General features: G+C 54.9%; 2 protein-coding genes across 9 annotated transcripts in view; both read left to right on the plus strand.

The window, feature by feature from the left end:
- Positions 1–15,651, plus strand: part of UPF1 (UPF1 RNA helicase and ATPase) — a 222,477-nt gene that overhangs the window by 105,158 nt on the left and 101,668 nt on the right. The gene's annotated exons all lie outside the window — the stretch shown is intronic.
- CRTC1 (CREB regulated transcription coactivator 1) overlaps positions 1–15,651 on the plus strand; it is a 77,125-nt gene that overhangs the window by 39,856 nt on the left and 21,618 nt on the right. For 5 of the 8 annotated variants that reach the window (XM_059160573.1, XM_059160567.1, XM_059160571.1 and 2 more), the window contains exons 2-7: positions 3,160–3,276; positions 4,504–4,551; positions 6,093–6,230; positions 7,229–7,290; positions 9,051–9,145; positions 11,350–11,435. In XM_059160573.1, coding sequence (XP_059016556.1) covers positions 3,160–3,276; positions 4,504–4,551; positions 6,093–6,230; positions 7,229–7,290; positions 9,051–9,145; positions 11,350–11,435 — 546 coding nt within the window. The remainder of the gene's footprint in view (positions 1–3,159; positions 3,277–4,503; positions 4,552–6,092; positions 6,231–7,228; positions 7,291–9,050; positions 9,146–11,349; positions 11,436–15,651) is intronic. The other 3 variants (XM_059160568.1, XM_059160574.1, XM_059160575.1) reach the window with 1 other exon arrangement.

Raw genomic sequence — 15,651 nt, forward strand, 5'->3', positions numbered from 1 at the left:
GGGGGAGCCCTGAGAGATGCAGGTCTCCTCTTCTAGCACCTGGCCTCCAGCACGTGATGGCCTCATGTGGGCCTCGCTTTCCCATCTGCACTGCCCTTTCCAACATCCATGTGGGTGTGGGGGATGTTGGGGGAGAGAGGCATCCAAGCCCTGTTTGACCTTGAACCTCTAACTGTATTGGGAGCCATGTGGGCCTTCTGATAGGCGCTTGTGTGGTCTCCAAATGGGCCTGTTACCTGGCTTGTGAATGTTGGCCCTCGAGAGCAGGAACAGCGGTATTCAGTCATTCCCTTACTCAGGTGTGCACACGTGTATTTGTTCCACGAGCAGGTGCTGCTGAGTGACATGCCCTGGCTTGGATGCTGGGTTTATGGAGCTCTGTTGGCGAGGCTTGTGCCCCACTAAGGGCAAGTGCCATTTGGGGGGGACACAGAGTGAGGACTGCTGGCTGGAAGGATGCACGAGGGGCTGTGGCTTGGCAATAGCAAGAGGCTCGAGCTTCAACCTTTAGCTCATCGGGTCCTGCCTCGTGATGTCATTCTGCTGTCCTTCCTTCCCAGGCAGCAGGTTCTTGGGCAGGGCCCCAGCTGGCATCTTCTCACCTCATTTCCCAGCTTCTGGGACTTCCTGGCCAAGGCTGGGAGGGCAGTCAGCTCCTGCAACATTGGGGGGGAGCCCCAAGATCACACTCAGGTCAGCAGGTCACTTGAGGGACACAGGATTCGCGGAAGCTGTTAAATGCTCACACTTAGGGTTTATTACAAGCGAAAGGACACAGGTTTCAACGGCAAAGGGAAGGGGTGTCTGGGTGGCGTCCTGGAGAGTTCTGTGCATGAGCTTCCGGGTGTCCCCCGTCTGTGGAGTCGTGTGGACAGCTTTCAGTTCTCCCAGCACCCCTTGTGGCCACACACATGGTGTATTGCCATCCAGGGATGCTCCCTGAGCCTCGGGGTCCTGGCTTTTTACTGGGACTTACATGGACCTGGCTGACTGCCTCTCTAGCCCTACAGGGGGCGAGCTGATTCCACGTGGCCCAAGACCCCTCCCCTAAATCACACTGTTGGCATAGACCACCCAGTGTGGCCTGAGAGTGCAGGCAAACAAAGAGAGTCTTGTCAGGCAGAATGTCCAGAGGGCTTCCACCTCTCAGGCACTGGGGACAAAGACCAGACCTCTCCAGGCCAGGTGGACACTTTCCTGTGGGGGACAGGCACCGGGTGCCTCAAAGAAGTGCAGGGCCCCACACACCTCCCACTCCAAACCCAGAGGCTGTGCTCCAAAGCCTGACAGTCCTGGAGCAAAACAGGGAGGCGGGTGGGAGGTCGTTGCTAGAAAGAAGGGGGCAGAGGTGGGGCCTGGGAGGGCTGGTGTCCCAGCAGTGTGCGAGCGTGGGCTTCCTGTCAGTCCCCGGTCCTGTAGATCATCCCCAACACCAGGCTCTCTCTGGCCTGGAACATGGCGGCTCTGTGGAGTGCTTGGGCAGGATGCTGGGGCTCCCTGAGCTGGCAGTTCAGCCTCTGACAAAAATACTTGTTTTGTAAGCACTTCATGTGCCACATGCCAGGCGTCCCTACCCACTTCTGGACTAATGGAGGGGGAAACCGAGGCCATGAAGGGCAGTGGGGGGGTGGGGCACATGGTTCTTGAGGGTTGGCTGCAAGGCAGGCTTCTGTCACAAGCCTCAGACACAAGCCTGTGGGTGTCTTGGGTCTGAGGTGACTCATGCCCAGGCAGGGGTGGGGGCCCTACCCTGCTTGGTCTCCCCCTGCCTGTGGCCGGAGGCTGGCCTATTTCATCTCTCATGACTATAGGGTAGGAGGGACACAGTGGGGTATTTACAGTGAGGTCTCTAGCCATTGGAGACCGATCCTGGGCTGGGCCCCGCAGACCCCAAGAACCACCCGCGAAGGATGGAATGGGGTCAGTCTCCCTCCTGACTCCACTGTCGCTCACAGGAAACAGCTGTTTACCTGGGTGAGGTACTCTACTGGGCAGGCAGCCAGTTCCCGAGTCTCACTTCCCCCTCCAGTATCCTGGGCCCCCCCAGGAAGCAGGGGCCGGCGTGGGAGAGTGGGGCGGCGCGGGCAGCCAGCTCACGGAGCGCTGCCAGGAGCTGTTTGTGAGGGAACGTGAGCCGGCCTTGTTGTGTACACAGTATCAACCCTAGCAACCGCCCTGGCCAGGGCCAGAGCGGACGCCCACCCTCCCTGAGTGCCTGGCCACCACCTCTCGGACATGACGCCTGCCTCCCAAGGGAGCAGGACAGGTGTCGTGGACCATCAGCCCTGCAGGTCACGAGTGGTGCTGACTACACCAGGGACCCAGGAAAGTGGAATCAGCTATTCGAGGGAGAGAAGGAGAGGTCCCAGCCTCACCTCAAGGCAGCCGGCCAGTCAGAGAGCTGGGCTCCTGGGTCTTAGGTGTGGCCCAGTGGGACAGATCCTTATGTGAATGACGGGGGGAGGCCCATGCAGGCATCCAGCCATCCCAGATGAAGGCCCTCCGCTGCGCCCAGCTCCAGGGAGGCCAGCAAGAGAGGCAGAAGGAGTCTGGGGGCTTGGGCAGGACCCCTTACCACTTGGGCGGGATATGGCCGCCCTGCTTGCCCCATGTGTGTGGCCGGCGGGATCATACACCCTGTGCTTTGAAAGGTAGCCCTGGGCTTCTGAGCCAGCCCCTCTGCTTCAGGCCATTGGAAAGACAATTCCTCGTGTGTCCTGGTGTCAGCTTCTGATGTCTGGCCTCTGCCCCGGGAACACAGTCTTTAGCTGTGGAAAGAAATGGCTCCCCTGCGTGGGTAAGGGGCCTTCTCCACGGGCTCTGGGCTCCAGGTCTATCTGATACTGTCTTGCTCGTTCACAAACGATGCACGGGAACCAGCAAGGCTCCCCGAGTTCATGGAGGCAGCCCCCTCAGGGCCTGCTGCCTTGCCTGGGGAGAGCTGCCTGGGGGCACTGTGGGTTTCTGGTTCTGCTCTTTGGGGTGGAGAGACATGGGGCTCTTTTGAGTATGTGAGTCACAGGGTCCCATACCCTCTGTGACTGGTGCCATCAACCCCATCGCTTGGTACCTTTCTGGGCGCCCCCCTGGGGTGGCACTCTTCATGATGTGCTCAGGAAGGCGTCGGGCCTGCGTTGCAGCTGCCAGCTTCTCTTACAGCTCCAGCTCCAGAAGTCTCAGTACCTGCAGCTGGGCCCAAGCCGGGGCCAGTACTACGGTGGGTCCTTGCCCAACGTGAACCAGATCGGGAGTGGCACCGTGGATCTGCCCTTCCAGGTGAGCCCTTGCCCACTACAGCCTCCCACCTGGTGCACATTGTATCCAGGCCCCACCCTGGCCACAGAGGGAGCGAGCCAGCATGTGTGTCGGCTGCTGCGGAGAGCTGGGGTCACCAAATAATTGGTGCAGCTCGCCTCCCCCGCCCCCACCTACTCTTTTCCTGTCCCTGGGACAGCTTGGCCAGGCCTTCCCTGGATCCCCCTGCCTGTCCTCTGTCAGCAGAGCCCGCAGCGAGGCTGTGGTCTGGCCCAAGAGCGTTTCGGCAGCCGCTACACCTGTTGGCCGGCTGTGCGGCATCGGGAACCGCTCGGGGCCTCTGGGGCTTGGCTCCATCCTGCCTCACTAATCCGCAAGCCCAGCAATTCTCAGAAGGAGGCCCTGTGGCCTGACCCCACTTGTCTGCAAACGTTTCTTGGCAGGGACGCACACAACACGGCTCCTGCAGGCCACACAGCCGCCGTGCACGTCCTTATCATAAATAATGAGAGATAAGGCCCACCACCTGGGTGCAGGACTGGCCTCTTACCCCAGACTGTGCCCTGACCCTGGTCTGCAGATGGAAGCAGGGGTGAGGTGGGCCTGGGAGCGGGGCCGGGAGCTGGGGCCACCCCTAGCTTGTCTGGGCTCTGTAGGGACAGGTCCACCAGACGGCCACACACCTGCCCCTTTGTTGGGACAGGGCCTCAGAAATAGCCATGTCTATCCATGTGTTGACAGGCCAGGTGGAGCCCAGCCTGTCCCACATGGAGCTTAGTCCCCCACCCACCTGAGTCACTCCCCAGTTTCTCCTCCTCCCACACTACTGCTGGAATGCAGCAGGGCACTGGCCTGGGGTCCCCTAGGCTGGCTCGGGGTACACCTGGCTCAGCCCTATGTCCCCCGGGCTTCTCGGAGCATGGCCCTCCTCAGAGGGCCCCCTTGCAGGAGCAGACACATGGGGCCGTTGTGCTGATCCTGAGTGTGCTCCACGAGTCTGACCTCTTTGTCAAGGCCCTTCCTAGTTTGCGTTTTTGTCCCCTCTTCCTGCCTCTCCCCTTCCTCTGTTTCCCCCATCTCCCTCTCCCTCAAGGGGAGCATCTCTCTGGGCAGCCCCCGAGTACGGCCATGGCTAGTGCCAGCATAGAGCCTCCTTGGGCCAAGGGTGCACTGGGGCCTGTTGGGCATCCCGCTGGGGGGCCGGACGAGGCAGGAGTGTCTCAAAGTCTCGGTTCTTTGCATTTTCAGCCCAGCGGATATCTGGGGGAGGCCCTGGCGGCGGCTCCTGTCTCTCTGGTAAATGAGCCCCTGGGCTGAGGCCTTGGCGTCCCTGGCACGTGTGCGGGTGCTGGGTATCCCTGTGTGGCTACCCCAGTGGCCTGGCGGGAAGTGTCCTGTCTGCCAAAAGAAGTGGACCCACGCTGCACCTTCCCCTGCCCTGTGTGGGGGAGCGTGCGTGGTTGCGTCACGAGGGCGAGGCCCCCGCCTGGAGGATCCGAGCATGGGCATCAATGCTGCATGGTTCGTCCCTGTGACACATGCACATGTGTGTGTGTGGGTCCCAGGTGCGGCCTGGTGAGCCGGGCTGTGGCCGGGCCCGAGCTTCTCTCTGCCTCTGGCTCTGCTTCAGCTGCCTTGGTTTTCCCCCCGGCCTTCTAGGCGTCTCTGGGAGGTGATGAGCAGCCCCTGCCCTCCGTTGTTTGTGCCTGGATGGCAAGGTTCCCACCTTCCCTCAGTCTCTGAAGTCTCCAGGCCCAAGGCCTTTCGGAGGCAAAAGTGCAGAAAGACCCAAGCTGGCAGGATTCTTTCTGGGTCAGGGAGAAACAGGGGGCCCCAGACTCCAGGGAGAGCTGTCAGCCCTGAACACTGGCCCAGGCATTCGGACGGGTAGGGAAGAGCAGTGTTTCCAGCCAGTGACAGTCTTCCGGAAGGAAATTGCTTTTGCCTGACTGCCCAGAGAAGGCAGAAGGGCTCGAGGGCCAGATGGCGGGGCGGGGGTACTGGCTGCCTCCAGAGCTGGCTAAGGTTGCCAGTCTCACCCCAGTCAGATGGCAAGGGGCCTGAGGGGTCCAGAGCCCCAGGGCAGGCAGGGAGCAGACTCCCAGGGGCCCCAGGGGCATGGAGCTAGGAGAGGGAGCAAGGTCTGGCTGGAGGCCTCGTGCCAGCCCCAGGTGCTGGAAGGAAGCCCCTTCCGGCCCAGCCTCGGGCCAGGGCTCCGGAAAGTGCTTGCACTTGGCTCCCATGGTGGAGGGATGAGGTGGTGGGGGAGGGTGTGGGGAGCTCATCTCAATCAAGACCGGCCAGGGCTCAGTTAGGAGCCTCTGGGGAGTCAGCACTTGGCCAGGTGGGCCCCTTGACGTCCTCAGCTGGAAGCCCTGGGGGCTGTCTTTTGGCAGGCCCCTCCAGGGATGACGTAGGTGGGGAGAGGAGGCCAGCCAGGCCCAGAGAGAGAAGGCAGAGGCCTGTCTGCACCTGGCGAGGCTGGGGGGCGCTTGGGCCGTCTGCACCCCTGGCACCCCAGCCGGCACCGGGCCCCAAGCTTGCGCTGCCCTGCCTGGCCCGTGCATGCCAGCCGCACTGCACGCCTGCCGCCCGGCGCCCAGGATCCCCGGCTCGCCCCTACCCCGGCAGCACTCAGAGGCTGGGGGCCCTGGCTGTAGGAGGAAGCCTGTCTGGGCTATAGAATGGTGACAAAGGGTAACTCAGGATTGGGGGGCCCTGTGGTCACATTCTGGGGGCAGAGCTGGGTTGGGTCTCAGGCCATGGCTGATAACTGTTTGGGTTTCTCTCTCTTTTCTGGTCTCCTTCTCCCCACCTCCCCACCCCGCCTCGCCCAGACACCCTTCCAGTCCTCGGGCCTGGACACCAGCCGAACCACCCGGCACCACGGGCTGGTGGACAGAGTGTACCGAGAGCGTGGCCGGTTGGGCTCGCCACATCGCCGGCCCTTGTCAGTGGACAAACACGGACGGCAGATATCTTTTACCCGGAGGACGGGAGGGGGGCTACTGGTGACTGCAGGACCCGGAGTCTAGCTGACTGAGCTGAATAAGGGCTCCCCCTGTGCTCCGGGGCTCCGGGCAGCCCTGGGGAGGGTGCACTTGTGGGGCAACCCTGGCAGAAGCGGTGTGGCTAGCCAAAGGGCCTTGGGCTAGGGCCGGGGCCCATGGGACTGAGGCCCCGGGCTGCTGGGGTGTGCAGGCTGCGGAGAGGGTTGGGGAAGGTAAGGTCGGACCCACACTGTGTTGGACACCTGGCTGGGCAGTAGAACCCAGAAAGACTGTGACAGGGTGTCCACATGTTGGGGCCGTGCAGAGGGCAGCCCAGCCGAGGCAGCTGAGCCGAGGGGGGTCTGAACCAGACCCAGACATATCCAAGGGAGGCTCCATCTGAAGACAGAATTCTCCTCTGCACCTTGGCCAAGCAGAGATCATCAAGAGTTTCTCCCCCACCTCCAGACTTGGCCGCCCCTTGGTGCTTGGCCAGCCAGCACACACCCCTCCCCCCATCACCAGAGTCTGAGCGGCTGCTCTTGGGACATGCACCCCCCACCCCAAGCATTTGAGAACAGAGAAGCCTGTCATTTCCCACTTCTCATTTCCGTGGCTGGGGCAGCCCGACCAGCTAGGCCCCAGACAGAGCCCTCGGGCCCCAGGAGCCACCCTGTCAGCCTAGAATTAAGAGTCAAGACCCAGGTCAGCTGAATGAAACTCCCCACTGCCCCCCACGGGCCCCAGTTTCTCAGCCGAGGCCCCTCTTGGAAGGGGCGCAGCCCGCACGTGTGCTTGCAGGGGGTGAGTGCTGAGTGCTAGGTGGACAGGGCCGAACCCCGGGGGCTGCTTGCAGCCAGGCAGGAAAGGCCCCCGCCCTGCAGCCCCAGCTGTTTGCAGGCTCCCAGCAGCCTGGCCACGAGGTTCCTGGGGCTTGGGATGGGGCCTGAGCCAACAGTGCTGTCCCCTTAACTCACACTCAAGCGGACAGCTGCCCGTACGGCACCGTGTACCTCTCGCCGCCCGCGGACACCAGCTGGAGAAGGTCAGTGACCCAGAACCGGCCCTCAGCCCTCTTGTTGGAAACAAAAACAAACTTACATCATGCTTGTGCTTGGAAAACCAATATGCAGTTACTTTAAAATGACAAAGCTAAGAAGTCTTCAGAAGTTTCTAGAAATCAGCTCTATCCTTGTAATACCAGCTCTATCATTGTAATACCAAGGTCATAGCTTTGGAGTCTTCCAGGGATTTTTTTTTCTTTTTCCATGACTTTTTTTTTTCTTTTATAGACAGAGTTGCGATTAGGTTGGATATTTAGTCTTGTAACTTGCCTTTTTCCATTTAATGTTATATTATGAGTGGTTTCTCATATTGCTGAACAGTCACTGAAAATGTGATTATATAAGTATTATATATTTATTAGCAGAAGTTTAGGAATACACATAAGTGTACCTAGAAGGGGGAAAAAGTCTATAGTGCCATCATCTACAAAGATTTAGAATAACAATAATATAGTTAGTGTTAATGCCCACAGCAAATAGTGGGATGATTGTGCACCAGTGTGAATATGCTTATATCATGGAAGTGTATACTTAAAAATGGTTAAAATGGTAAATTGTATGTTATATTTATTTTACCACACATAAAAAAATATGTAGGTGATTTCACCGAAGACTGAAAGTTATTTAAAAAAACCCATGTGTATGTATGAAATATAATTTATATGATGTATCATTCAGTAATGTAATTAAACTCCTGGGCATGTATCGTATATCAGTTTTAACCATCATAGTTATTAACTGATACAAAATGCACAGAGCTTTGTGGAGCTTTGTGGAGTCGGTGCTTTTATTCTCCACGTTTTAGATATAAGGAAAGTGAGCACAGAGAGGTCAGGAGACTTACTCAAGGACACACAGCTGATTGGGGGGGAGCCGGGATCCGGACCAGCTTCTCATTGCTTGTATGGCCCCAGGGTCAGAGGTCAGCTGGCCCAATCCTTTGTAAACTGCTCTTCTCCTTGAACTGAGTTTCCTCCATGTCACTCTCTGTAGCTAGGATGTCCCTTTTGGATTCATGCTGCTCTTTCATCCCCAGATTGCCAGCCGTGTGGCTGGACCTGCCCAGCTCCCCTTGGGTGCCCACAGTTTTCTGGGTACCCAAGGGGCTCTTCTGGGGACCATCCCTCCAGGCATATGCAGCTGGGAGTACACTGAGTTACCCCATCCCTGGTGCAGAAGGCAGAGCTAGCAGCTCTCATGCCACACCCCCTCCCCAGGGGCTGCATTCTTTCTGGGTTGTTCTCTGAGCCTCCTATTGCTGCCTCTCCTTTTTGCTTATTACACCTGGTTTGCAACTGAGCATCCTGGGGTGGCACAGTTGCCCACTGGTGTTTGTCACCAGAAGGGGACACAGTGATGGGCTGGGCCTTGTACTCCCAGAGCTGGGCCATTGTGGGACCGTGGGGCCCCTTCTCCAGAGAGTTTCAGGAGGAAGGCACCAGTGTTTCCCTCAAAGCTGAGAGGCCCACAGAAGGGTGGTAGTGGGGAGGGGCTGGTGGGAATGGAGGGGCATTTCTACTGTAGCTTTTTGTCTTCAGCAGTCTTTGTAGATGAAAATCAGGGTCACTGCTGTGGTTCTTTTGAGAAAAGTGTGCCTGTGGTTTTATGCAGGTTTAACAGCTCCCAAATACCACTCACCATTCTCACCCTGTCCCATGAGCATATCATGGATAGAGTGGGGCCAGGACTATCCCTTTATCCCCGTTGGGGCCAAGCCTCACTGTCTCTCTCTTCTTCTCAGGACCAATTCTGACTCTGCCCTGCACCAGAGCACAATGACACCCACCCAACCAGAGCCCTTCACAGGCGGGTCCCAGGACGCACACCAGAAAAGAGGTATTAGCAGGCACGTGGGCTCCCAGAGGTCACAAGCTTATAGGTGGAGAGACCTGCCAGGGAAGAGTCAGTGGGTGGTATGGGACAAGGGGAGAGGCTTGAACATGTTCAGAAATGGTGCTGCTTGAGTTGGGTTTTGAGGAGTGCATAGGAGTTTTCTGGGCGGAGAAAACTGCCCCTGCAAAGACTCATTGGCTTCCATTCATGGATTCAGGGCATGGCCATACAGTATGCGGGCCTTGCCAGTTCTTTTGGTTGTAGAGGACAGCCAGCCCCACCAAAAGGAGGCATTTATCAGCTCATGACCAAGCAGTCTAGACCTAGATGTCTGCTTTAGGTGCAGTTCAAGTCACGGCTTCATGCTGTACCACTTCCTGGCTCTGCAGCTCAGAACCCTCCTGGTTCACAGTCTCTGGGCCCATTCTGCCTCCTGTGGGTTGAAATGGGGCCAGTCCTTTCCCACCTCTTCCCTACTCTCCTCTCTGGGCTCTGTGTACCAGTAGCTAGGGCAGATCTGTACCCAGGCCCTCAGCCCCTCCCCAGAGCTGGGCACAGGGACAGTGTCCCTGGGATCTTCTGGGAGGGTGCATGCCATCTTAAAAATTGGGCAGTGTTGCCCAGAGAGGGGAGCACAGTGCTGTGAGGCTGCAAGAATCCCCACCCAGGCTTGATCTGCCCAGAGACACAGAAGCCAGAGAGTTAATCACATGCCGTTAAGGTCCGAACACTTCCCAGTTTTTTGGGTAGCATTGCACTGTGTGAATGTGTGAACATACAAGGGAGATTCTGCTGGTAGAATGAGGATTATCAAGCAGATCTTCACCCCTTGAGGGGCGGGGGTCTTTGCATGTGCCATCGTCCCGGGATCCCCGCTCATCAGACAGTGAAGGTGAGATTGCAGAAAGAATGGGCTCCGTACTGAAAGCAGGAATTCCAGGTGTCCTGGGGGTGAAGAGAACAGGGCGCCAGATGCTGCCCTCCTGTTCCCAATGTTAGGAGCCATTCTGAGGGGGCCGTCTCCTTGATGGGCTCCCCAGGAAAGTGAGACTTTCAAGGTAGGCTTTCCAAGGCAAATGTCATTATCCCTTGGGACTCTGTGACCATGGAAGGGAGTTGCAATGCAGGGGCCCTTGATAGTGCAGAGTCCAGCTGTCTTCGGGGTGGAGAGAGGGGAGACATGTCACCTGCTCCCGTTTCTCTGGAAGGGACCCAAGCAGTGACAGGGTGAGGAGTTAGCCTGGCTGCCCTCCCACCCGTCACAGCTGCTCTCTTTGGGTTTGAAGGAGGAGGAGGTGACCCATCTGGCTGTGTTCAGTGTAGCTCTATTGCAAGCGAAAGACTGAACCTCCAAGAGGCATAAAGAAACTGGGTCTCATAAAGAAAATGTTTAATCTCACCTTAACCAAAAGGTCCAAAGAAAGGGGCCTTCAGGCATAGCTGGTTCCAGGGCCTTAAATGATGCCCATCCAATCCCTCAGACCTTTCCTCCCCTCCTCTCCTCCTGTGGGGCTGGCTGGCATTGCAACTGATTTGCGAGGCTGCAGCTACAATGAGTGGATCAGTCAACCTCAGGCTGACACTGAGCATCATGGGCTGGGAGACAGGTGACCACAAGGTGGCAGGTGGGGCAAGAGTCTGGAAGAATTTCTCTGCTGTTCTCTGCAGCCTGAGACCTCCAAAGCCTGTATCAGTCCCATGGGAGGCAGAAGTAATACATGTCCTCAGCTCCAGAGCTCCTATTTTCATTTCTTTTTAAGTCACAGGGTCTCTAGTTTATTTATTTATTTATTTACTAGATTTACCTATTTGAGAGAGAGAGAGAGAGCATGCTCATGCTTAAGCGGGGGAGGGGGGCAGAAGGAGAGGGGGATAGAGAATCCCAAGCAGACTCCCCACTGAGTACGGAGCCAGATGTGGGGCTGTATCCCATGACTGAGATCATGAGATCATGACCTGAGCCAGACCGTCACCTGACTGAGCCACCCAGGCACCCCCACTTATTTATTTTTTTTTAACTGTCCTTCCTCTTGCCTTGCATGAAACCATTTTTTGTACTTGAGTGCAGTCCCCAGAAGTTACTGTCGGGGCGGTTAGACTGGTGTCACAGTCATGATTGTATATGTCGGGGCAGCTCCCCCCTTGGTGCCACATAGCTTCAGAGTGAAAAGGTTGTGATCATCCTTCTCTCCCCACCCCACCCCCAGTCTTACTATTAACAGTTCCAGGAATGGAGGAGACCACGTCGGAGACAGATAAGAATCTTTCTAAGCAAGCATGGGACACCAAGAAGGTAAGAGAGTCCTAAGGGATTTTAGAAATGATTTTCCTTCTTGATCTTTTTTTTAAGTGTAGCCTGGCCCAAGGTGGAGAATTAGCCTATTGGGGAAGTTTTGCCTTCCCTCAAATGTAACCTTCTCACAGATTTGACCAGTCATATAGGCCCTTTTAACATGAATGGCAGACCTGTCAGGCTGGCAGAAGCGGTGAAAAATGAAAACCCATGTTTGCCATAGCGGAGTGTGTACTAAAAGTGCAGTGGTTCAGAGCTCAGCGTGGCCGCTCCCCAAAAATGCCCAGAGTGCCCAAGAATGACGTGCAAATTCATGAAGCATTCCGGATTTCTGTGTATGGTATTGGCTGTGAACTAGACTTACTGTGGTGACCACTTCACAGTACATACAGCTAGCGAACCATCGTGTGACCTGAAACTAATACAATGTTATAGGTCTGCTATAGCTCAAAAAAAAAAAAGAAGTCAAAGCTATGGAGGTTAAGTGACTTGTCCAAGGCTATGAAGATACTCAGGGTTTAGAACTTGTACCTCCTAATTCTGAGCCTGTGATGTTCCTACTAACCCCTAGTATTGGGTCATCATCAATGTTTTTAAATGTTGATGGTCATCCTTAAAACTTTTATTCATCTGCACAGTAACTACAACGTTTATTAGATTACAAAGTCTACTTGGAATTTCCAATTGAGTTGGGATTTCTGTATTATTTCCAGGTCCAGAAACAAATTTCTGAAGTTCAACCTATAAAATGTCTAGCGGTAAGATAGAATTTGTGCTATGAATACAGATTTCAAAGAATTTGCATAGAACAAGGTACACTTAAAAAGAGAGCTATTTTGAATATTAAAAAAAAAAAGAACTAAAACCTATTGCTGGTCAAGTTGTGGTGAATGGGGCAGCAACATGAATTGCTCATCCCCTTCAGGGAATCGTAGGGAGGTGACAAATGAGCAAACCGATGTGTTCCTCAAAGGCGTGTTAGAGCTTTTGGAATAAACTGGAAACAACCTGAATGTTCAACAGTAGGGGATTTATAATGAAATTATCCTTTGTCCCTTGTGGAAAGTTCCACATATGTGGAGTAGAGATTTTGTTTTTTAAGTAGGCTCCCTGCCCAGCATGGAGCCCAGTGCAGGGCTTGAACTTATGACCCTGAGATCAAGACCTGGAGTCAGACATTAGGGATGCCTGGGTGGCTCAGTCTGTTAAGTGACTGCCTTTGGCTCAGGTCTCAATACCAGGGTCTAGGGATTGAGCCCCGTGTCAGGCTCCCTGCTTAGCTGAGGAGTCTGCTTCTCCCTCTCATCTCCCTGCTCATGTTCTCTTTCCCTCTCTCTCTCTCTCTGTTTTTTTCTTTTTCTTTCTTTCTTTCTTTTTTTTTTTTTTTTTAAAGATTTTATCTATCTATTTGACAGAGAGAGAATGACAGTGAGAGCAGAGGGAGTGGGAAAGGGAGAATCAGGCTTCACACTGAGCAGGGAGCCTGATGCAGGGCTTGATTCCAGGACCCTGAGATTATGACCTGAGCCAAAGGCAGAGGCTTAACCCACTGAGCAACCCAGGCACCCCCTCTCTTAAAAATAAATAAATCTTTAAAAAGGAAAGAATAGGACGTTTAACCAACTGAGCCACCATTCGCCCCTGGAGTTAGGATTTGTGATGGAATTTTGGAGGCATGAGTGATGCTTCTTATAATACTGTTGTGTGGAAAGAACGGGATAAAGCTATTTGGAAAGGTGTACAACACTTAGAAATGGACAGGCACACCTCATTTTATTGCACTTTTCTTTACTGTGCTGTGTTTTTTTTACCAGTGGAAGGTTTGTGGCAACCTTGTGTTGAACAAGAACATCGGCACCATTTTTCCAACAGCAATTTTCTCACTTTGTGTCTCTGGGTCACATTCTGGTAATTCTCATGGTAGTTCACGTGTTTTCATTATTATTTTTAAAGATTTTTCAAAAAAAGATTTTATTTTTTATTTGTCAAAGAGAGGGAGAACACAAGCAGGCAGAGTGGCAGGCAGAGGCAGGGAGAGAAGCAGGCTCCCCACTGAGGAAGTAGCCCGATGCGGGACTGGATCCCAGGACCCTGGGATCATGACCTGAGCCAAAGGCAGCGGCTTAGCTGACTGAGCCACCCAGGCATCGCAGATTTTTTTTAATCTATTAGAGAGACAGAGAGAGAGAGATGGGGGGAATGGATGGTGAGGAGGGGCAGAGGGAGAAAGAGAGAAAAGCAGACTCCGTGCTGAGCAGGATGCCGGATCTGAGCTGAAGGCAGGTGCGTTTTAACCAATTGAGCCCCCCGGGTACCCCTGTTCTCGTCACTGTATTTGTTGTGTGATGTTTGATTCATGATTACAACTCGCTGAAAGCTCAGATAAATGCTCAGCATATTTAATTAAGGTACATAAGTTTGGTTTTTGTTTTTTTTTTTTTCATAAGTTTTTTCAGATATAGTGCTGTCACATACTTAACCACTGCAGGAGAGGGTGAACATAACTTTTATATGCACCAGGAAACCAAAAAATTCACTTGTCTTACTTCGCTGTGATACTTATCTTATTGGGGTGGGTCTGGAACAGAACCAGCGTATCTCCCAGATACACCGTCTACACACAGATGCCTGGGGAGATGTGCACGGTGTGGGGGCGGGGAGGGGGGTAGTGTCCTCTCCAGTGGCAGGTGTGGGCGCCACCGGCAGCCCTTATCCCTGTCTACATCTTCCAGTTTTAGATAGAGAACACGTGTGATTTTTGACATGTTCAGGGAAGAAAATAACTCAAAAAGAATTCTACCAACCCCGACAGAATTGTGGTTGCAGAGAGGTGGGTAAGGACAGACATCAGGATCCTTCCGAGTGTTCAGTGTGCCACTGAGCCCTCAAGCGAAAGCGGCGAGTGTCGGTGGAAACACACTTGACATCCTGGGCGTGCGGAGAGGGTAGCAGACCTCAACATCGTGGCCCAGCTTTTAACTGCCTCGTGCGCAGATGCGTTCTGAAGGATGTCGGCAAAAGGATTCCGTTGGAGTCATTGGGAGTGGGGTGGCGTTGGGGGGGGCAGGCAATGATGGGTGAGTTTTTAATACTGTTTAGAAATCTGCTGTTATCTCCATAATGTTCATGGGAATGCTTTTGAAAAGATTCTTTAGAAAGTCATTGTCTTCATGCTTTGCAAAAATCCGGTAATGAAGCGAGTGTTTACTCACAGAATTAAGGAGCCCATGGCCAAGTAGAAACCCGTTCCTCTGGCATACTCTGCAGAGGCTTAACCCTCCTGGTCGCACACCACCCCTCAGGATCCCCAGTCACTGCTGGCACACCCCCGCCACCTGCCCCCAGCCTCCCCCCACCCCATACATGCTGGGCCTGCGCATAGAGGCTGCCAGCCCAGCCCCCCACTAGTGCACCCACCTTCTTCTAGCTGATAATCCCCAAAGAACACATCAGCCTGAGGGCCTTCGAGGCAGATGGGGAATTAGGGAATGTGACACAGCTGGAGCCCTCACATCAGCACTCGGGGCTCTGTCCAGTCACGTCTGCTGCTGTCTGAAGAGTTCTCTCCTTTGTCCTTGAATGAGAGTCTAGGATCTCTGCCTAGAGCCTGTAGTTCTCAGGTGACCTAGTGGCCCCAGCTCGAGGGCGAGAAACCAGGGCCTTGCTGCCAGCGGGCTTTCCCTGGGACTCCTCCCCAGCCCACAGGGCAGCCAGAGTCTTCGACCTTCGTCCTCAGGTGGTGGGACGTGGGCTCCATGGGTCCCTGTGAGAGCCAGAACTGGGGGACCACTGGTAAGTGAGTCCATTAGGGGCGTGGGCAGCACCCTCTGTGTGTTTGTTGTGCTGTCCCGCTCTCCCCAGGAGCTCCACCGCTCTGATCTAGGAATGGAATGGGGGACCAGCCTTGGGTTCCTGGGTTTCCAGTGGTGCCATCGCTGAGCTGGTGTCTGACCCCTGTGGCATGGCCCTGGGGTTTTCAGGTGTAGAGTAGACAAGGCACGTTCTCCCTCAAATGTCTGTTCTGACAAGGGACCTCGTCACCTCTGTCCGCTGCCCCCACCTTAGGGGCAGGCGGAGCTAGGCTAGGATGTGCCTGTTGCCCCCAAGGGCAGGTGCTGGTGGTGGGAGCGGTAGAGACTCCTCTGCGTATGACTCTTGCTTTTGCCCCTGCACACGTCCAGGACAGGCCCCTTGGCTTTGAGGCTGCCTAGTTCTG

The sequence above is a fragment of the Mustela lutreola genome, chromosome 2 (genome assembly GCF_030435805.1).
Source record: "Mustela lutreola isolate mMusLut2 chromosome 2, mMusLut2.pri, whole genome shotgun sequence".
Lineage (NCBI taxonomy): Eukaryota > Metazoa > Chordata > Mammalia > Carnivora > Mustelidae > Mustela > Mustela lutreola.